Raw genomic sequence first — 24,791 nt, 5'->3', positions numbered from 1 at the left:
CAAACTTCAACTTTGTATCTCACCTTATGGCCAAGATATCATTGAAAATATGCCAAAGTGGCCCCTTTTTCAAACTCAATTTTTGGCGTAACCATAAAGGAGAAAGTTGTAGAGAGGTCTTAATGACTTCTTTTATTATAATACTAAAACACTCATTTATCTAATAAATCTTTTATAATTTTCCATCGTAGGTATTTTGACTGTGATGTGCTACAACGTATTATGCGATAAATACGCCACCCGCCAGATGTATGGCTATTGCCCGAGCTGGGCTCTGGCTTGGGAGTATCGCAAAAAGGGTATTCTGGACGAGATTCGGCATTACGCAGCGGACATCATCAGCCTGCAAGAAGTTGAGACGGACCAATTTTATAATTTCTTTTTGCCCGAGTTGAAACTGGAAGGATACGATGGAATTTTCTCTCCCAAATCGCGCGCAAAAACTATGTCTGAGAATGATAGAAAATATGTCGATGGCTGTGCAATATTCTATAGAGCCACCAAGTAAGTGAAAACTTTAATACAAGATTTAACTAGTGGTGTATGGCATCGTGCCTTAATTAAAAACTCGAGGAATGAAAATAATCAATAATTGTTTTAAATAATTTCAAATAGATTTTTTATTATAAATACATACTGTAAAATAAGTGCTTATTATATTGGACGACGAGCGTATTCTACAAACAACTTATGTGTATGTTTACGAAAAATTTGTTCAATTTTCTTTTAAATTTGATTTTTTGATAATCATGAAATTTTTTCAAAATTTTACGAACCGAATGTTTTTTCATTAATACAAATCGGTTATTCCATACTGTCGAAAATGTCGAGGACATATATTTGAACCATATAAGTAAACTTTACAATTAAAAATCTTGGTACGTAACCCAAAAAAATTGACACAAAATGTGCGCACATTATTAAGATATCTGATAATTTGATATGCATATGTCTAATGAATATTTTTGACCGCCAAATAGCATTTTTTCAACTTTTTTTTTATTGAGAGTTTATAACCGCCGGACCTGCCTTTTCAAAAATTAAAACAGTTCTTCGTTTAGTCAATACAAATAAAATGTTCTTTGAATTATTCAAATCGGACGCTCCGTTTTCTCTAAAACTGAATTACGATTTTTGGCTCTTTTCGCCCCGTAGGCTAGATTTGCCTTCACCAAAAACTAATCAGCACGTCTCCTTATCAATGCGAATGGAATGTTTTTTGAATTATTCAAATGGATTATTCGATACTTTCGAAAATATCGAGAACATTTGTTTGAATCATATACGTGAATTTTAAAATTAAAAATCTTGGTACTGAATCCAAAATATTTGACACAAAATGTGTACACATTATTAAAATCTCTATAAAAGATATGATAATGTGATGTGCATATGTCTAATAAGGATTTTTGACCGCCAAATCTCTTTTTTTTACTTTTTTTATAGAGAGTTCATAACCAATAAACCTGCCTGTCAAAAATTTGAGCAGTTTTTCGTTTAGTCAATATAAGTAAAATGTTTTTTGAATTATTCAAATCGAACGTATACGAGGTCTGTTCAAAAAGTACCCGGAATTTTCGTTTTTTCAAAAAAATATTTATTTATTCGTCTACATTAATGTGGTCCCCTTCAAAGTAGTCCCCCCCAGATATAATACACTTATGCCAGCGTTTTTTCCAATTTTCGAAGCACCCTTGATATTCACTTTTTGATATGTCCTTGAGCACTCTCAGCGATTCGGCCTTTATTTCTTCAATCGAGGAAAACCGCCGTCCTTTCATGGGTCTTTTCAACTTTGGGAATAGGAAAAAGTCACACGGAGCCATATCTGGTGAATATGGAGGTTGGGGCATGACTACGGTATTGTTTTTGGCCAAAAAATTACGAACAAGCAACGACGAGTGAGCAGGTGCGTTATCGTGGTGCAACAGCCATGAATTGTTTTTCCATAAATCGGAGCGTTTTTTTCGGATTGCTTCACGCAAACGTCGCATCACTTCAAGGTAATACTCCTTATTAACCGTACGACCTTGTGGTAAGAACTCTTGATGCACTATGCCGTTATAATCAAAGAAAACAGTAAGCAAAACCTTGACATTCGATCGAACTTGACGTGCTTTTTTCGGTCTTGGCTCACCTGGGCTCTTCCATTGGGACCGATTGGGCTTTGGTTTCGACATCATAACCGTACACCCATGTTTCATCACCAGTTATGACCCTTTCAAGCAAACTTGGATCGTTGTTGACGTCATTTAACAGCTCTTGAGCGATGTTCATGCGATTGCTTTTTTGGTCAAAATTTAGCAGTTTTGGAATGAATTTTGCTGCCACTCGTTTCATGCCCAAAACATTTGAAAAAATGTTATGACATGAGCCAATTGATATGCCAACTTCATCAGCAACTTCTCTAATTGTGATTCGGCGATCATTCATAACCATTTTTTCCACTTCTTTCACATTTTCATCGTTTGTTGACGTGCTGGGTCGACCGGAGCGTTCGTCATCTTCAACGTCTTCGCGGCCATCTTGGAAACGCTTATACCACTCGTAAACACTTGTTTTTTTCATAGCAGACTCACCATAGGCTTTTTGTAACATTTCACACACTTTGTTACACTTTATTTCATTTTTTACGCAAAATTTAATACAAATTCTTTGACTTTTCAATTCTTCCATTGTAAAAATCGCCGAGCTCAGAAAAACACGTCGAACCTTAGCGACTACCACAGACAAAGTAAACAGTGAATATAGCTGAAAATTTCATCATACTTTAGGGGCATGTATACCAACACAATAAAAAAAAAATTTTGACAATCAGACACTCCAGACCCGCGAAATTTAAAAATTCCGGGTACTTTTTGAACACACCTCGTATATATATATATATATTGTTACGGATTCCTTTTATTTGTTACGAATTCCTTTTTTAATTCTTTCATTTATAATCCTCATTTTATTGTTAGTCAGTTAAACTCACTGTTACCTTTTATCGCGTACTGCTGAAAGGTTATTTAAATTTACAACTACAAGTAATGAGAGGCGTTTGTTCGTAACTTAACTAAACAATATTCTATATTTATATATTTACATACTTATTCCCTACTTGATCAATCTGAACTCTACAACTTAAATCTAAACTTATCTCTGTACCCACGGCGCAACCAGTGTCCATCACATGTCCATACATCGGGATCCCGATTCGCATCACACTAATCACATTTCATAATTACACCAAGTCTATCTTCGGTTTGGGGCAGCTTCCGACACGCTGCCCCCCATAACATTATTTTAACTTACATTATCACCAACATTAATTTGATAAAACATTGCGCGCACTGCACCGCGCTCATCCCTTCGACTTATACTTAAGAACGGTATCTTTCGAACCGACACCCCTGAGGGCCTACGACCGACTCCTTTGGCTGTTAAATGCAGACGACCACCCTCAGCCTGCGGACACATTCCTCATCAGGGACATGGTTTACACGCATAGGGAGAGGGGTAGTAATGTGTTATTTTACATCCGTGTGTGGGTCCTCACTCACACATTCGTAACACTACCCCACCTCCTCTAAAGATCGCCCTCGATCTTTCAAAACTCCATCCCTGGTGCTGCACCAGCTTTCTCTGCTCCGGAACCTAGGTGGCGCATTTGGAACCCGGATAAAACATCGATGGCGCATTCCCACTTGTCCGATCTGCGGTCTGCTCTTCTCTCGTAGGCTCAGACTTTCCTAAATCCGGCATAGCATCTGCACAGGCGTCGACCTCTAGCACCCTGATACACAATTCGGGTCGCGATGTTTCAGTAATGTAGTTGTACACGCGTTAAATTTTTTCTTGCACTGTTACACAAAATTACTTCACAACAGATTTCAACCAAAAGTAAGATTACATTAACAGTTTAGTGTATTTGTCCAAAAAGTGTCATAACAAACAAAAAAAAAACATCACTTAGTCCACTTTACTTATTCACTGTTTGTTAAAACTTTGATCTAACCTTATTGCTTTTATTACTACCTACATAAACTACATTCAAATATAATAACAAAATCGATCAAAGTTAATTAAACATATCAAATTTAATGAAAAAAATATTCGAACTTATCAAGTATTAAAAATTATCAAACATTATAAAAGTAAATAACATAAACACTCAGAAAATGAACAGAAACTTATCTACACTTAGCACTTACTTCTATAAAATTTAAAAAAATAACACTATCTCATAATATTTTTATCGACAACTTTTTAATCTATTCTAACAATAGATTCTAAAACTTAAAATAATGACATTATAACTACAACAAATTTACATTTAACATAAATATTTGACTTGTGTAAAACATAAACGCATTTGTTTCTTTATCAACCTAAACCTAGTTACATACTTATTAACAACAATGTTTACTTCAACAATGTAAAAACAGAAAAAATACAACAAAAGAAAAGCATTGCAAGAGTAAGACTAAGAGCGAGAATAAGAACAATAAAAGTCAAATTGAACATAAGTAATTAGAATACTCTACATATTTTAAAATTCGGGAATTGCTGACTGTTTTGAATTCGGCGGTCCCAACTCTATTAAACGCAAACATAAACCTAATTTTACTTTTATCTTAGTCTAACTATTTCTATTACTATTAAACCGTGTACAGCAAGTGCGCTTCTCAATATAAAAACAAGAAGTGAGTCGTCGGAATGCTTGTTTCCCCGGTGTTCCTAGGCTCCAAACGGTGCTAGATGCCCATAGCACCTTGCCTATCCAATAAAAGACCTGAAGCAGCATCGCGCCCGCTTATAATTTCAGAAGGAAATTACCATCAGCAATAAAAACCAAACAACACACAACGTCGCGCGACGCTTACTGATGGCGGAAGTTTTTGAGCAGGCATCGGGAGCGGATATCTGCTCCAAAACCTCACATTAGCGGCGGTACAATGTGGTAAAAAGTACCGGCTCTAGCGTGAAATCCACAAAATTTCACTAAAATACATATAACATAATCAACAACCAAAGCTTCCAAATGGATAGCGTGATAGCAATCAGCTTGTATGTGATGTATCACGCTTCAACGGTCTCACTCAGAGCACCAGAACCCTCGCTGGGGGTGCTCCCACAGCCCAAATCCATATCCCCATGCTGTGAGATCAAAATCAAATTCATAATCAATAATCCATAACAACAACAAAACACCAGCCCGGGCGATCTTTCCCCAAAACCGTAAAATCCCAAATTTTCCCAAAAATCGCAAAACCCAATTCTATTCTCAATTTACTTTTTCTAAACACCCCTAGTATAACCCACATACATTATATCAAACACAAAACAACAATCATTTTAAAATTTATATTCACTCAAATCTTGCATTAAAACCTAAAACATTTTCATTTAAAACGAGGGAAAAATCAAAATACACTTATCTCTTATACTTAGCTGGCCAGCTGACATTCATAAAAATATGCATACTCACACACTATTTCTCAATTCCCGACTGAACTAAACAACCACTTTCGCAATCAAATCAAAATATTCATCTATTCATGTTAATAATCATCTATTAACCCCTAATTTTCTCTTTTCGCGTCGTATTCCTTCATACGCGAATTATTTCCCCGAATCCCTCACAAGGACATCTTTTTTTTTTCTCAACATCTTTTTCCCCAATATCATTATTATCCCAACATTATTCTCAACGGTTATAAAGTATCGCCCAGTGCTCTCTGAGTGATGGAAAAGAAACACCAAAGTACAAACCAACGCCTCTGCACTTGCTGTTAAACCGCCCTATTCTGTCTCTATCTTCTAATTATTCATAACATTCTTTACTCAAAATCCTATTCGTAATTTTCTTCTCTTTTTCTTCATTTTAAGCATACTTCTTTTATGACACTATGATCTAAAATCTAAATTATTAATTTTCTATTTATAAAACTGCATTTTCCAATCTCTAACAACAATATATTCTTAATATAATTCGTCTGATCGCGCCTGCATAGCAAAAACCAATTTATAAATGTTATTTTTTTTTTCTAAGATGACTACATAATCGAAGAGAAACTGTTGTAATAAATAGACACGATAATTAATAAAAACAACAACAACAAAATAAACTCATACGCATTGTTATTTAAAATTATAGTAATATGCAAATTATCAAATTATTCAATAGTACTTAAACTATGAGCTATTCTGTAACTCATTTTTTTTTATCTTTATTTTGTAAACCATCTCGCTCATAAAATTTGCTAACTACGCATTTACTTTTTTTTTTTGACCTATATATTTTATCTAAATACTATTCTTAACTCTATTCTATCTGGGCGTGCATTAATTGTATAAAAGAGAAAAAAAAAACAGTCTGTAAACAAGTAATTTCTATTATATAATAAATCTCGCAAAAGAACAAAGAAACAACAGGTGTAATACATAATAATTATATCAAAAATAGTCTTACTGTTATTATAAAACAGTTGTAAACCGAATCGAGCATTGAATTTAAAAAAAAGAACAATTATTAAATAATCTCACTATTTAATCTATGTGTTATACGGTAACTCGCCTTTTTTTTTCTTCTCGCTTTACTTTCACTTTGCAAACTATCTCTTTCCTAAATCCTAGCGACTTATGCATTCTTCGCTTTCGCTTATTTAATTTATTGCATCTAGTACCTCCCTCATATCCTATACATGCATCCCTATGTCGCTTCGCATTCGTCTAGGTACGCCCCCGACTACAATATTTGCTGCTTGCCGATAGTTATCTTTCAGTCTAATGTTCCCTTTTTACCTGTGTCTCACTATATATATTTTTTTTTCATTTTTCTTAACTAAATTTGATAAACAATAATTAATATGTACTTATTAATTTCTTATTTCCCTAATTCTGTATTCCTATCTACCTTATCTATACTTAAATAAACATGTGACTGCCGTCTTGTTGCGCTAATGGAATAAATGCAAAATAACATAACCGGTTGAATGAAAGGGACGAGAAACCTATGATTTTTTTAACTGAAGACAATAAAATTTATTCGACGTTTCCTTTATCCATATTTTCTACCGCGAAAACTAAATATCAATCATTAAGTACTACACACAAACAATTCAACAATAATTCAAAAAAAAAAAAATTAATAATTAAAACAGCATCAAAATATTTTTTAACAGTAACAACCATAAAAAAAACTATCAAATATAAAAATTAAATTTCTAATCCCATTTCACTATTGGCAGTATGAGCCGTATCGACCTTGATGTCAGTGGGCTCGACTGATTACAATTAGATCGGGGTGACTAAGTCCGCTCTAATTGAAAATCACCAAAGACATCCTGATCAATTCAAATGCCTATCGAAAATCGGTGTCACCAAGAGCTTTCGCACTGAATTATATACAAGCTATCCAGGCGGTGGTGATCGACCTAACAAAAATTTGCCACAATTCAAATCCCTGTAAGCCGTTGTTTTCGACGCATTCCCAAACAAATATTCGGCACCTCATATGCACGGAGGCGAATAACTCCGCAATTCTCAAAACTGCTCTAAATTTTGAGATAAAACAAATCATAATAAAATACTCTAACGCAATAGCGCAAACAAAACTAAACTGAAAAAGAAATTCGCTCGTATTTTACAAACAGCCACATGTATTCGAAAATGATTGTAAATCCCTGACTCAACAAAAAAAACATATATATATATATATACAAAGGCATCTTCCCTAATTTTAAAATATTTTTTACATTACACTTAAAACTATCTACGCAACTCAAACATCTAGTACTTAAACCAAGAAAAAAAAAAAAGCTTTTAGCCTGGCGTTGACATATAGAGACCATAAGATCGCAACACGAGAACGATGTCTGGACATTTTCGAACTCACATATACTAGCCACCCGCGTTGTGGCGCCTTAAAAACGTAGGGATGAAATGTTTACACAAAAAAAGAGACATAAATATTATCTTGCTGCGTTACTTAAATGTCTATGATTTGAAATCGAATTCTAAGAGAAAAGGACTTCAACGATATCTTACCCTTGCAATATGATATTTTAAAATAACTTTCTTTAAAATATTTACGACTATATATAAAAAAAAAAAAAAATAAACTCTACTCACAAGAACGATTTCCATGAAACAACACTTAACTGTATAACATAACTTAATGTATCTGGCAATCATCATAGATTTTATAAAAAAAAAAAAAAAAATTATTTTATGTATTGGTGTTTACGAAAATGATTATGAATAACACAATACACTAAACAATTTCAATAATGTTCGTAATAAACAAAAATTCTAAATCTGTATAGAACAATATTTTTCTATACACTAATTATAATAATTTCGAATTTAAAATTTATATTCTAATAATCTTAATTTAAAATGATGGTAATTATAATTAACCTAGGAAACACGTATCTAATAGTACACGAACAAAAGCCTTTCCCAAAAAATCGAAATAAAACAAACCGCGCGACTGAACAAAAAGAAACATTAACGAACAAAAATACAAATACAATAAATAGATTCAGCATTTCAAAATTATTATAAAACAACCTTTAAATTTTACAAATTAAATAGATTTTCAAAATCCACAAATCAAAATTCTAACAATTACTTGAACTACTTGATTATTCGTTTTTGCGCCAACCAATTTCGCAAATTACGTTTACATTAACCCCAACATACATAGAAAACCCCTTTGATCACACAACAACATTTCAATTTATATATACTGCTAAACATTATTTCAAATTGCACTATGTTTTCATAATTTTAAGTGTTCCAACAATCTTCTGTACACTCAACTATGATAACCAAGAGTTCAACAAATTTCATAAATATCAATTTAATAATAACGCGTAATCAAGAAATGCCGAATCTTCGCGAAAAAACAAATCGAAACCCGAAATTGATCAATAACAAAATAACAAAAAAAAAATAAAACGAGGAAACTGTAAACTTACACGCAAGGAAATATAACCGCGAATGAACCAACAATAAAATTGTTTTACCGAGATCGTAATAATGCCGTCGATGGTGGATCAAATGATTACCAAAACAAATTAATACTTTTTAATCATTTGATCGTTAAACCAACGAAAAGCATACCCGGCGCTTCCACCATTTGTTACGGATTCCTTTTATTTGTTACGAATTCCTTTTTTAATTCTTTCATTTATAATCCTCATTTTATTGTTAGTCAGTTAAACTCACTGTTACCTTTTATCGCGTACTGCTGAAAGGTTATTTAAATTTACAACTACAAGTAATGAGAGGCGTTTGTTCGTAACTTAACTAAACAATATTCTATATTTATATATTTACATACTTATTCCCTACTTGATCAATCTGAACTCTACAACTTAAATCTAAACTTATCTCTGTACCCACGGCGCAACCAGTGTCCATCACATGTCCATACATCGGGATCCCGATTCGCATCACACTAATCACATTTCATAATTACACCAAGTCTATCTTCGGTTTGGGGCAGCTTCCGACACGCTGCCCCCCATAACATTATTTTAACTTACATTATCACCAACATTAATTTGATAAAACATTGCGCGCACTGCACCGCGCTCATCCCTTCGACTTATACTTAAGAACGGTATCTTTCGAACCGACACCCCTGAGGGCCTACGACCGACTCCTTTGGCTGTTAAATGCAGACGACCACCCTCAGCCTGCGGACACATTCCTCATCAGGGACATGGTTTACACGCATAGGGAGAGGGGTAGTAATGTGTTATTTTACATCCGTGTGTGGGTCCTCACTCACACATTCGTAACAATATATATATATATATATATATATATATATATATATATATATATATATATGTTCTTGGAATATATTGAATGGTAGAGTCTTGGATTTGTGTATATTTTGTAGAGTTTCGAACAAGAATCCAAAAATAATACAAAATAAAAAACAAGAAAAGTTTTTAAAAAAACAATTTCTTTATTTAATTATTTGTTTATTGTCGACGTTTCGGAACTAGGTACGTTCCATCTTCAGGACATCTGTCAAGAAACATGATCTTGATGAGATTTTATAAAAAGTACACTTGTAGACCACGCTATCTCTAACAGCCATAGTTTCGATTTCAATAATCCACTCATTTTATATTATGAACAAGATTTATTTAAAAGAAGTATTGCAGAATCGATGTTAATAGCCCATACAAATAACACAGTAAATTTACGGACAGATACCAATATATTACATGATACATACCTGAATCTCATTCATACTTTGTAGCTTATATATAGATGTACATACACTTTTAATTACAACAATGTATAACAAATCTTATAAACAAACCATCTCATCATAGAATATTTTTTCTCCTAACGACATCTATTTTTCAACTGGACCCTAATCCTTTTTTTCCTATCTGATTGAGTGACTTTACAATTTCAAGTGGTTTCAAGTAGGAGAGAATACGAATACCGAAGACATTGGTATTAAAAGAACAACGTGCAGTGAACGCCGTGTAATGAAAAACACAACATGCTAATTTAGATTTCCATATTTTAAATTTTTTTTTAATTATAACACACTGATGATGAGACAAACCTAGTCTCGAAACGTTTGTGAAAATTATTATTTAATAAATTAGTGCAAAAAGAGTGTTGTTTGTTCATATTTCCAAATTAATATCTATTATCCACTCAGAATACATTTGTAATATATATATATATATATATATATATATATATATATATATATATATATATATATATCATAAATCAAATAATGAATTGCTCCATCAGCCTTATAATTTCTTGGCTACGACTTTACTCTATACTTATAAAATTATAAGTGCAACGGTCTCAAATTTGATTTATAATCTTATTATATTATAATTAAGTGTCATACATATTCTAATGTAAAATATAATAAATTTTAGAGACAGATATTTTAATATAATCAATAAATGCATTAATGAATCCGATTGCTAAAAAAATAAAAAATAAAAAAAAGAAGAAAAAAATAAAACGGCAAAAACAAAAAAGAAAATAATAAAAAGAAAAAAACAAAAAAAAAGAATAATAAAAAAATACAAAAACAATTATTTTTGTTTTGTGGTATATTGAATTCAATTATAATTTGCACGCATAAATTCATTTTTCATATTTTCATATATATTTTTTACATTTAAAACTGCTATTCTAAAATAATTTCACATATCGTTGCAGGCATTTTTGCAAAAGCGACTTTATATTTTTTATATATGATTAAATTGGATGTAATAATTTTATGTCATTTGATAACTTACATAACTAGTCCAAATGCGACTGGAGTTTTGAAAGTACTCAATTTCTTTGTAAGGCACGATCGTCTACATTTATCCCAAAATCGTTTTTTGAAAAATCTTTGCAAAACATTTTGATATCTATGAATTAATCATAATATTTTCAATGTTATATTCGTGCTATAATTTATATTATTTTAACACTCTTAACTAATTCGCATCTATTCTGAAAAGGCCATTTTAATAGAGTAAACTATCTTCTGCACTCGAATGTCAAATTGGAAGTATTTTGCTAAGATATTTATTATATTTATAGACTATTATTTATACGATATATTGTTCCTTATTTATTTGTAGAAAATTATCTCGTGATTGCTAATTTTAAATCAAACTTCCAAAATCGTTTTAAATCTGGGTAAATGTGCTTAAATAATTTTTGTTAAATTTTCTGCCTTATTGTTTAAAAATCCATGCAAACTAATCGCTAAATGAAGTCTTGAATATAGACATTTTCTCTGCACTATAAGTATTTTTGATTTTCGCTATATGAGGGTGCAAATTATTCATAAACCTATTTTACACTACAATTTTATAGTTCCTTATTTACTTATATTAACATTTATATGTATATAAAAATCTGTTCGTTTTTGCCAGATATCGACAAAAACTCAAAAACATGTTAGAGACAATATATATATATATATATATATATATATATATAATTTGTTTGTTTTTTATGAATTTTGACTCAAATATTTAACAAATTGTCCTTCTTTGCTATATTGTAAAAGCAGCGATTTATTTTATTCATCTCTTAAATTAATTCTCATTGAGTTTTGAATTTATCTATTTGTTCATTAAATTTTGCCATTCTGAACTATATCTAATATATTTCGAACTATTTTATTACGAATAGAGATACTTTTTAGTTGCTATATACTATGAACTATTTTTTATAAATACATTTTTAATTGTATAAAAATGCGTTTTTTTTTTTAATTTTTAACGACTACATAGAGTTAATCTGAACATAAAAAATTTCTACTGTTTACAATTCTTGCGGTTATAATAATGCATTCTATGAAAAAAATCTTTTTAATAAATTATTAACTTTTTGTAATACAGTTTCAACAGCAATGCTGAAACGTCGACAATAAACAAATAATTAAATGAAGAAATTGTTTTTTTAAAAACTTTTCTTGTTTTTTATTTTGTATTATTTTTGGATTCTTGTTCGAAACTCTACAAAATATATATATATATATATACAGTAGAACCTCGATTATCCAGACTAATTGTCGATAAGCATCCGGTTAATCGAAAATCCGGATAATCCAAATTATGAAGAATAATGTTTTGCTTATCAAAAATAACAAATACATACATAGATATCAACAAAAATCAATCCACTACTTGCTACAAACCATTCATCGTCACCTAATTTTTCATTTAAGATCGTTTTTGTAAGAACCAACAATATAAAGCTTCTTCTAAGAGTTAATTTTTCGGTCTCTTCATCATTTTCCGATTTTCACTCTCCTCTTCACTATCTAACTTGCAAATGTACGACAAAATTGAATCGGCATTTTTTTTAATATCGCTTATAGTGGATGTATCTACACCATACCTATCAGCTAACTTACGGCCGGTTTCGCTTTTTTAATGATTTTATAATATTTATTTTATCTTTAAGGGATAACACCCTCTTACGCTTTGGCATGTTTAAAAATGTATATATGTACGACAAAAAGCGATAATGCCGCGCGAGACATCGAAACAGCGGCGCGGGCGAAATATGCAAGTTCCGACGCGATTATATTCGGATAATCGAGGTTCTACTGTATATATATATATATATATATATATATATATATATATATATATATATATATACACGATGTTTAATTTGAATTTCAGATTCTCCCTAGTTAAAGAACATCTCGTGGAGTTTAACCAACTCGCAATGGCAAATTCGGAAGGGTCTGACAACATGTTGAATCGAGTAATGCCAAAAGATAATATCGGCCTGGCAGCATTACTGAAGACTAAGGAGGCGGCTTGGGAAAACGGACTCCCGCCGGATCCCAGTCAAGTTAATACGCCCATATTGGTGTGCACCGCTCATATTCATTGGGATCCCGAATATTGTGACGTTAAATTGATCCAGACTATGATGCTCTCGAATGAGTTGAAGCATATATTAGATGAAGCTGGGCATAGTTTTCGGCCTGGCCATAAAGAAAATAATATTCAACTCCTTTTATGTGGTGATTTTAATTCCCTGCCCGATTCCGGAGTTATAGAATTTTTATCATCAGGTAGAGTTTCAATGGACCACAGAGACTTTAAGGAGCTAGGGTACAAGACTTGTTTGCAACGTATCTCGGGCTGTGATAAGCCCAATGAATTCACACATTCCTTCAAGCTAGCCTCAGCTTACAGTGAGGATATCATGCCATTCACCAACTACACGTAAGTAACTTTGAAACTTACAGTCTGATATATTCAAATGACATATTTTAGAATTAATTCATTAATTATGAATAAACAAATGAATATTTTCATTATATATTAAATTGCATTTTACATAAGATGCAACGTTTACAAATTAAACAAGAATTCAAGGAATTTATTTAAAATTATAACATATTACAAAAATTCTAATGAAAATAAATATTCTGTTAAAGAATGATTAATTTCATTTAATTATTAGTAATTACATAACTCTAACAATTAATTTGAATTTCAGATTTGAATTTAAGGGGATTATAGACTATATTTTTTATACAAAGCAATCAATGACTCCACTTGGATTGCTGGGTCCTTTGTCAGCTGACTGGTTTAAAGACCATAAAGTAATTGGCTGCCCACATCCACATATACCCTCAGGTATTTGATTATTATTTAATACTTTTACTACGATAGTGTTTTTCCCAGGAGTGACGCTGCTGTACGAGTCAGTAAACTTCCCAAGTATTTCTTACACAAAATATTCTCAGATATTTCAATTATTATCAATAACAATTGTAATTTACACTTTAAAGAAATAAAAACCACAACAACTGATTAGAATTCTCAATAATTTAACTCAGAGTGATAAATAACGTAGCAAAATTCGTCACAATGGATGTCGTTTATAGGTGACACACAGGTCGCCATCTATAGACGACGATATATTTAAAATTCATCATTTAAATATTTAATATATTTTATTATTTGATATGTGATTTTAAAAAATGCGTGATATTTATATAATGATTTTAAGTTTAATGTTATTTGTTTGCATTATACATATATATTGCTTGTTATTTTTTTTATCAAGCAATGCATCATCTTCCTTTCTATTCAAAATCTATTAAGTCATGGTATATAGTATCATTATTAATATTGTTATCTAGTTTTATGACAAATAGAGGTGATCAACTTTATATCATTAACTGGTGTCTGGCTGGTTTTACTTTTACGATTATTTTCTATATTATCCTATAAAAAATACGTACCTACCTATTTGATATAAAACACATTGATATAGAAAATTTTCAGCTAGATAAATGATTGTAAAAATATATTAAAATGTCAACACTGTTTTTAGTTGAAGTGTAAATTACGTAATAACAAATTTATTTTTTTCTGCAGACCATTTTCCGTTGCTAGTGGAGCTGGAGCTTGCGCCGCCATTAACAACGCCTGCGCAAAGTAATATAAATGCTAATGGCATTTTGTCCAGGAGGTAGCAGGTTTCCTGACCCCCGTTTTTCGGCGACGATGAGGTCATTTCCATCTCCCATTAACGCCACTGTTCAGGTACTTGTTAACCGCTCGCCACCGTCATTACCTCGTGTTAATACTATAGAAAACAGCCCTTGTAAATTGTCTCGTCACCTTGATAGTGAATTACTCGATTGTCCTAAACTGATAGAATAATACTGTCAGTAAACGTCTGATGATGCTGCAAATTATTTTAATGTATGTCGATGTTTATAATTCTTGTTTTACAAATTTTAGATTATTTTTATATTAAGTCTTTAATTATTGTGAATTAGACGAAGGCCAAAAGGTGGGGCCCTTACAACAGTCGTTACTAGTTGGTACTGTACGTAATAGATATTTTTGAAATCTATTGCTATATAATAATATGTAAACATTAATTAAAAAGTTTACATATAATATATATGTTTATGTTTATGCATGTGTATGCATGTCAGTCGTGTATATGTTGTATATATTAATTTTATTATGGACATAGTGCCTTAAGCTAAAATTTTCAGTGTTTGTACCAATTAGTATCGCTTCTCATTGGTTCCCATTACTTCATTATACACGATTGTTTGTCATTTTAGTTTTTAGTTGATGTCCTCATGCGATAATTTTATGTGATATTTTGTTCTATATTGTGCAATTACCATAGTATTGTACTCTTACTTTTATTGAATATTAACAAAAAGCAAATATAATATTGAATAGTGTCTTTTAAATTGTATTCTAAATAAATTATTGATTCTGTTAGTCTTTATTCATATTTTTATAACTACACATTCAATACTTTTAATTAAAATAGACATCAACTAATTTTTTGTCAATATGATTTCACTTGTAAGTATTTTGGTCTTATTTCAATTTAAACAGATGTGGAATTTGCTATCAAATTATTGGAAATGATATATAGATAATTTGTAATACATTTTTTTAATAATGATAAATATAATTAAAATTTTAGATTATATTTTTGGCAAAGAACTCTTCGATATTAAGCCAATTAGTTTTTAGTGTAATTAAATTTTATTAGGGTGATTTATTTTGAATAGATTTATAATTAGGAATATAATTTTGAATGAAATTGATTTAATTGTAATTTAACAATAGTTTATCCAGGATCAATTGCCAATTTTTTGGAATTATATATTTTGTATAAAGAATGAACAAAGAAATACCATCCATAACTATGTGATAATACAAGGATTCCTAGATTATTCCAAAAAATTCTTGTGCAGATCTGTATAAAATGATCTTATGTATGTACTTTTAATAATTACACCTTTTTAATTATGATTATTTGACTATGTATTACAATGTATAGTAAATATAAAATTTAATTCTATTTAGATCAAATTGTTATATGATCTTTCAAATTCTTGTTATTAAAATTTAAACTAATTGTTTTGACGTGCATATTATATAAATATTGGAAATCCATAACTATTATTGAAACGGTTGGTATTTTGTAAATTAATTTTTTTGAACAAATTATGGTCTTAAATTGTACTGGAATTATTTCTTAAGATTCATTTCGTTCTTATGGTGATATATGTTACTTACTATTAATCATTGTCAATTAGATTTCATGGAATGAAATAATTATTATTTCATAATAGAAATAATAACCTAAATCATATGCGATAATGATATTTGAAAAAATATCTTGTTGTGACACCAAATGTTCCACAAGCCAATGCACAAATGTCTAGTAATTCCTAAGAAATATTACTATTATTACAAGATATATATATATATATATATATATATATATACTTATTTATTGCTCATAAATAAACTTGTGTATTGTTTGTTGAATAATTTGTTTACTGCTATTACAAAGACTATTTACTTTGCAAATCTATTACCTATTGAAGCATTTCTTATTCAATATGGCTACAGACAAATATTACAAATTGTATATTGTATAATATTCATTGCACATTTCTTATGATAATTCCAATATTTTTATAAAATATAATTAAATGAAATAAATCACTGTTATTGTATAGCAGACAATACTAAAAATAGTTAACTGATTTGATCTCTGAAAAAGCGCATACAGAACTATTAGTTTAGCAACGATTTTTTTGTGGGTTTGAAACATAAAATTATATTAGATTGTATATGCAGATTTGAAACATAAAATTATTTTTTCTTTTTTGTTTGTGATTATTTTTGGGTCATTAAAATAAGATATAGATATTTTTGAATTTAGCCCTGTGATAAGATAAACATATTGTAAAATTTTGTAATGGCATATTACTTTCATAACAAAAGCTCGAATATTATTTTTCACTCTTGATCAATAATACATTAAAACAGTTTATTATAATACATATCTCTATAAATACATATTTTCACAAGTTATTTATCTATTTTAAATGAATGCATATATTTATATGATCATATATGTATATATGCACATACACACACACACACATATATATATATATGCACATACACACACACACACACACATATATATATGCACATACACACACACACACACACACGCACACATATATATATATATATATATATATATATATATATATATATATAAGCCTTTTGTGCATATATACATGTATATCTATTTAATATTATTTTAACATCATTTATTGCTGTTGGCTCGATCTCATGTTAAACCAGTGATAGGATATATGATAAACATTCAAATATAAATTAACCCTTTCCACTCGCGAATTCCAAGATTTACATTAATTTTGCCGCCGGAGTGGCGGAATCCGAGTGGAAAGGGTTAATATTCTACTATTATACTGAGGTTAGGAATAATTACATAGTTTGATTCCAAGTACAAATATTTTACCTGAAGCTTAATGCCACATGCATACTTGTATATGTATATATATATATATATATATATATATATATATAAATATATGTATATATATGTATAAATGTATATATATATATATGTATATATATAAATATATATGTATATATATGTATAAATGTATATATATATGTATATATGTATATATATATATATATATATATATATATGTATATATATGTGGGTGTGTGTGTGTGTATTTAGTTCATCTCACATAACAGATTGTACAAAAATATTAATATGCCAGTGTTTTCTATTACAAAAAAATAAGTTACAAATATATATATATATACATGTATATATATATATATATGTTAAAGTAGTTAATTTTGATGTTGAGAAATATGAGTAAGTTCTTCAAGGGCATACATCAAATAAAAGGCAAAGATTTAGAAGTTAATCTTTAATTTTTCCAAACGTTTCGACATAGTATTTTATGTCATCATCAGTGGATATAAATATGGTCTTACATCAGTAGCTAGCGCTAGGAACACAATTTTGCACTATCATATATACATTAACTTGTTTTTTTATATATTAATTTGTTGAACAGAGTATGGCAAAATATTTGTGAAATATATAATATATTTTGCACAGAGAACGTAGTTTATGTGACAGAGCCCGAGGCTGTAGTCATCGAGGCTCTGTCACATAAACTACGTTCTCTGTGCAAAATATATTATATATTTCACAAATATTTTGCCATACTCTGTTCAACAAATTAATATATAAAAAAACAAGTTAATGTATATATGATAGTGCAAAATTGTGTTCCTAGCGCTAGCTACTGATGTAAGACCATATTTATATCCACTGATGATGACATAAAATACTATGTCGAAACGTTTGGAAAAATTAAAGATTAACTTCTAAATCTTTGCCTTTTATTTGATGTATGCCCTTGAAGAACTTACTCATATATATATATATATATATATGTGTATTTGTACAATTTAAGTTATTTGCTATTGTACAACTGTATATTAATTAAATGCGGTCTAATTTAATTGTTGCTAAAATTCAATCTTCTACGCTTTGATACAAATGATGTGAATACTACTGCAAATTAGTTTTCAAACATGTACATAGATTTATTACGATTTCTTTATTACTTAAGCCATAATTGCGGATAATATGATTTCTTTGTTGATTTGCTGTTAGTTATTTAGTATATAAAAATTTTTTTGTTCTTGATATATGAATAAGAATTTATTGAAATTTTATCAGGAAGATGCGAAGAAATCTTTCAAGCCCGTCAATCATGCCTTATGTAATTGTGGCTTCCTGTATTCATATGCGACTGCAATGAATGTCTCAGGTGTCCAAATCCTAACATAAAATTTAATGAATTTATGTTAAATGTCAGCACACAAAATGTCTAATATACGTCATAGAATATCGTGAATTATTTGGTCTTGGTCTTATAGAAATTATACTTGTTTAGGGTAACACACTAAAATTTTTATATATAACTGTATTGTTAATCTCAAAATTAAAAATTACCAGCGGCTATGACATATATTCGGCAACTGTTGACCTTCTATCTCTCTCTAATAATAATTCTTTATAACAAATGTATTGAGATTGAATTGTTGGTTGTGTTTAATGAGAGCTTTGTAAAACAAACTGTTGAAATTAGTAATACATTGGGTCCATTTAGGCTACTAAGTCAACTGGCAGGTTTTTTCAATTTTCTACAGCGTAATATAAGTAAACCAAATCTGAAAATAACACTTTTATACTGTGTTAGCATAAGATATATGATAGGGTTAATACGAAGAGCAACTTTTTGGAATTTTAATACATTTTTTTCGTTACTATTTTTGGCAATGTCGCTATTGAACTATATATGCTATTACTAATTAAGTATGGTGACCATATTATTTCTTCTTAAATATCAATTTTGCTTAAATAGTACGGTAATACCCCGACATACGAGTTTAATTTGTTCCGTAAACCGTGCTTCTTAAGTCGAATCGCTCGTATCCCGAAACTATTTTTTCCATATAAATACATTAAAATGCCATTAATACATTCTAGCACTGTGATTTTTGTTAAGTTTTTTTCGAATATTAAAAATAAATTTACTAATTTAATTATTGTTTTCTCCTGTCCATTCAATTCAGTTTTTTGTTGAACAACTTCTATGATCAAGAAAAATTTTCGGGACGATTTTAATGCACAATTTTTAGAGCTCTGAAAGCTGCTTATTGTAAGGTCATTTATGGAGTTACACCCTTTATAAAGTCCTTCTGTTTAAATACAATTTATATTTGTGATGTGTTACACTCGTACATCCTTGCTATCCTTATATTTTAAATAATTTCATGCTTCAATTCAAGAGACATCGGCTCTTTTTTTTTGGACTAATATTAATTCTAACTAATGATTTGGACTAATAACGCGAACTCACCATATATAAACTACGATATATTTACGTGGGTAAATCGTTACTACATAATTAATATTAAAATATAATTGAAATGACTAATTATAAAATAATTTACTATCATAAAATAGACAAAATATTTCTATGGTAAAAAAATCATTGTTACAACCAACAAAATTTTTCATATTTTCATTTTGCAATTAACATTTTTCTAAAAGACTCTTCTCATCTCAAATCGTGCTCGTATGTCTAAGCAACGAATCGCTCCTATGGCGGCTGGTATCTCGAAACACTCGTATATCAGGTCACTTGTAAGCCGTGATACTTAAATTAAGATAGTTTTGGAAATTATATTTTATAGGTATTAATTTATTGTGCATTTTATTTTTAACAAATGCCTTCTTGCTTGATAAATGTTTGAATCGATTTTCTTTTTTATAGCACCGTTTTTCTTTCTCAATCATGTGTGTCAAATGATTTAAATTATCTGCATTACAAATGCCAGGTTAATTTATAAAACATATTCAGTCTTTGTCAGTCATTTTGAAGTATTTTTGTTTTAAATCAGTCTAGTTATACAAATAAAGTACATCACTGAGCTCAAAACGTAATCTATATCTACATTAAGATATACCCCATAAAATAAAAAAATGATTTTGTTGCCGTTATCAATCAGCAAATACGTTTTTCGGTGCATTTTTATTGAGTATTATTAATGCATAATCAATAAGTGTTTTAATTGCGGTCTTTTTTAGTGTTTTGTTTTTGGAATGAAATTGAGAAGAACTTTGTGATATATAATTTAATGCTGGTCTCGGATTCATAACATGATTTGATCTTACTCAGATCAAAAGCATCATTAGAAGCAACTTTGTTCTATCATTACACATTATTAAAAATGAACCTTAGTATAAAACATTTGCTATTGAAATTTATGCTACAAAATTTTTATAATTTTTTGGGATACTTTTTCCATGTTATGAATGTTTTACCATCAGTATGTGTTGTTTATTTATTGTCTATTTGTATTTCAAATACGATTGCAAGTTGCCTAATTGTAGGAAAAATATGGCCTATTGTTCTATCATATATATATATATATATATATATATATATATATATATATATATATATATATATAAACTTTTACAATGTATAACATTAAGTGAAAGGTTTTAAAGTACTGTTAATTTTACATATGTATTGGCATTTGATTTTAATCTATCATTAGTGGATATGAACAAATTGGAGAATGTGCCTAAATTAATATAAATATAAACATTGATATATAACACTGTTAGTAATTGCAGAAAATTAATGACTTAAGTTGTAACAAATAGACTATTTGATGCATCCGTGCCAAAGTCAGCTTGTTCTCTAATTTATTTATATTTAATGATGGTGATTTAAAATCATATATCAAGGCGTATAGAAAAATGAAGATTCTTTAACATCTTTTTCTTTTTTTACTGAATGTTATGCCTTTTAAGAGTTTATTCATGTGTGTATGTGTTGGAGAGTTAGTATGTATTATGTGAGCATATGTTTTGTAAAAGTGATTAATAAGTGATATATTAAACATAATATAATTTTCTTTCTCAAATTGCTACAAAATATTATTTTATTCATATACCGCAGGAATGTTGTATGATTGAATTATTACTAAGCTCATTCTTATCTTTGTTTTTTTAATATTACAGAACATTGAGAATATGAAGACAACAGGCGATATGTCATCAAAATTTGATTTGTTTATAATATTCTTTATGTAGGAATGAATGAATAAATAACGTAAATAAAAGCTAATTGACTATTAATACTTAAGAAGGAATGCAAGTACTTTCATCAGTTATAATTGTATGAATTTTATTTTTGGATGCGAGATTTACAATACCAATGCATATTTAAAATGTTTTTCAATTGATAGATTCCATATGATTATAATTTTTATTTTCAAAAATAATCGTTGAAGAAGGACCACCACATATTCGTAATTCACTTATTTGAACTCACATCGGTAAATAAAAATTATTTTCAACAAATATTCATTTTAAGCATTTTTCAGTTGTCATCAATGGGGATACCCATCAATCGCATTGATGTGTTCAAGTACAATCATATAAATTTAATATTTATAAATTTTGAATTTTGGAAGATGAATGGATGCAGCGTCATATAGATGTTAGTAATTCGATATGATTAAGCACTTGTGATGTACTTTATTAACGTTTAAGATAAATTATTTATAATTAATACTCAAATGACATAGTTATAATATTGGTGATATGAGTTTAATATTAATATTAAGTGGTGATGTCTAAAGAAGCATATGAAAGTGTGGTTTGAATTGAATATTTATAGTAATTTGGTATTATTTGTCATTTGCTATCTTATGAATTTTTTTTTAAATATAATTTTTGTAATATTTTTTACTGTTGTCCTTTAGTTGCAGTTTATTAATATTTCATAAAAATTTATGCCACAAAACATATAGCAATAAATAAATTGAAGTAGGATAATTTTGTTAATGATCTAGTTTAGTTTTGTATCATTTATATTTTGGATATAAAATTATATACAATCTGTAAATAAAAGATTACGCACGAAGTATATATATATTATACATTCATGTTATTTATTTTCTAATTATATCTGGTTTTCTATAAAGTAATTTTATATCTATATTTATAGAATTTCATTCCCAATCATATCAATTTTAGAATTATTTTAACGTTAAGTCCTTCAAACTGATGTAGATGCAGAACGATGCATGTGCAATATGTGTATGAATATGTATATATATATATATATATATATATATATATATATATATATATATATATATAATGAACAAAAAAGTTCCATCCATCCAGTTATTAAGAAGAAAAACTAAGTAATATCTAAAATTTAAATAATATTCAACAAAAATTACGATATAGTACGGCAAAGCTAATTTTAGTTTATTAAAATATAATTAAAAAGTGTGCAAAACTATCACCTAAAATAATAGATAACTAAAAATAAAAATAAAATAAAATAAAATAAAGATCAAACTCACCACACTAAATTATTTTTTAAAAAAATTCAAAAGGCACTCACAATGAACAAGAGACTTGTTTAACAGTTATATCTTTGGCATAGAAATATATATTTATTTATAAAAATGATACTAAAACTAACAATAAATATAAACAAATACCATATTGAGTAGTGTAGAACAATTATTTTATTTTTTTACAAAATTCAATATGGTTGTTCGTTATACATTTAATTTTAATTCAATTTTTTCAAATCAAATTTATAATTTTTTTCATAAATAGGCATTAATTAAGACTTTTGTTCATTCTGTATGGTTTTTGTGCAATTTAATTACTAAAAAAAGTCAAACCGGGTGTCGAAACGTATGGAACCTTTGCTATATATTCTTTAAACCTTATTAGTTTTTCTTATTGAAAACTGAATGTATGTCTGATGAAAAAACAGTATATATATTACATACATATACATATGTGATCTTGATAGATTAGTCATTAGAGGTTTTTGTAATGTTGTCAATAACAAATGAATTGAAATGTCAATAATAAATGAACTTTCACTACTGTGATAGAAAATATACACAAACTAGTGGAAACACTACTATTTTACCGTGAAAATATAATAATACACAGTACAAATTATTATTGTAAATGTATGTACGAGATGGAGGCGCCGTCAATGATGTATCTAAAATTGTGAATATATTTTGATTGTAATAGCAAAATTTGAAATTCATTTAAATTTGCCCTATTTTTAGTTGTTAGTGTACTGAATGGTTTTTCATATTTTAATACATCCTTGCTTTTATTTTTATTTTCTTTTGTGTTATTAAAATGTTTTAATAATCAGTGTCCGGTAGAAATAATGGATGGATTTCCGACGACCACAATTAATAAAGTTTTAGTAATCTTTATTTTCAAAAACGTGTAAATGCTCCGATGGCGTCTGTATTTGGAAGATGGAAACCATACCTGTATGAAGAGAATGGTACAGCTGTTACAGTGACATCCGTTCGTTATGTTCAAATGTGACGGACCTTTGTGCAACCTTAATTGGAGCAACCCAACGGTGAGATATGGTTTCAACAAGAAGTAGCCACTTCGCTCAGATCAAGTCAAATCAGATGTTTCATGGTCGCATTATTTTACACCGCAATCAGCAATGTCAGGCCATCGTTCTCGCCTGATTTTAACCCCATGCGATTTTTTTCTATGGGCCATCCTGAAGAAAATGAGTGTACACGAATTATCTTCAAACCATCTACGCCTTAAAAATGCAATCAGAGCAGAAATGGCAAAGATGCCACCTGAAATGACAACACGTGATTATCTCCTAACTTGCAGCAAGCAAGGGAAAACATTTGGAAGATTATTTTTCACAAATAAACTTATTTAAATATTACTATGCTGTAAACATTTAGCAATGCACAAACTTTTGGTTAATATCGTTATTTATTATTTACAGTTTTTGGAAATTAATCCATTATTTC

General features: G+C 29.2%; 1 protein-coding gene across 3 annotated transcripts in view; it reads left to right on the top strand.

Annotated features, from left to right (window-relative positions):
* Window positions 1–15,578, top strand: part of LOC113378803 (CCR4-NOT transcription complex subunit 6-like) — a 166,293-nt gene extending 150,715 nt beyond the window's left edge. For all 3 annotated transcript variants that reach the window (XM_026619403.1, XM_026619401.1, XM_026619402.1), the window contains exons 5-8: window positions 192–504; window positions 13,185–13,739; window positions 14,017–14,156; window positions 14,904–15,578. In XM_026619403.1, the coding sequence (XP_026475188.1) occupies window positions 192–504; window positions 13,185–13,739; window positions 14,017–14,156; window positions 14,904–15,001 (1,106 nt within the window). In that variant the 3' untranslated portion in view covers window positions 15,002–15,578. The remainder of the gene's footprint in view (window positions 1–191; window positions 505–13,184; window positions 13,740–14,016; window positions 14,157–14,903) is intronic.
* Window positions 15,579–24,791: the final 9,213 nt, after the last annotated feature.

The sequence above is a fragment of the Ctenocephalides felis genome, unplaced genomic scaffold (assembly GCF_003426905.1).
Source record: "Ctenocephalides felis isolate EL2017-DRISC unplaced genomic scaffold, ASM342690v1 CF-g0.4_SCAFFOLD_01886, whole genome shotgun sequence".
Taxonomy (NCBI): Eukaryota; Metazoa; Arthropoda; class Insecta; order Siphonaptera; family Pulicidae; genus Ctenocephalides; species Ctenocephalides felis.
Note: the sequence above shows the minus strand (reverse complement) of the source record. Positions and strands in the feature narration are given on the sequence as shown.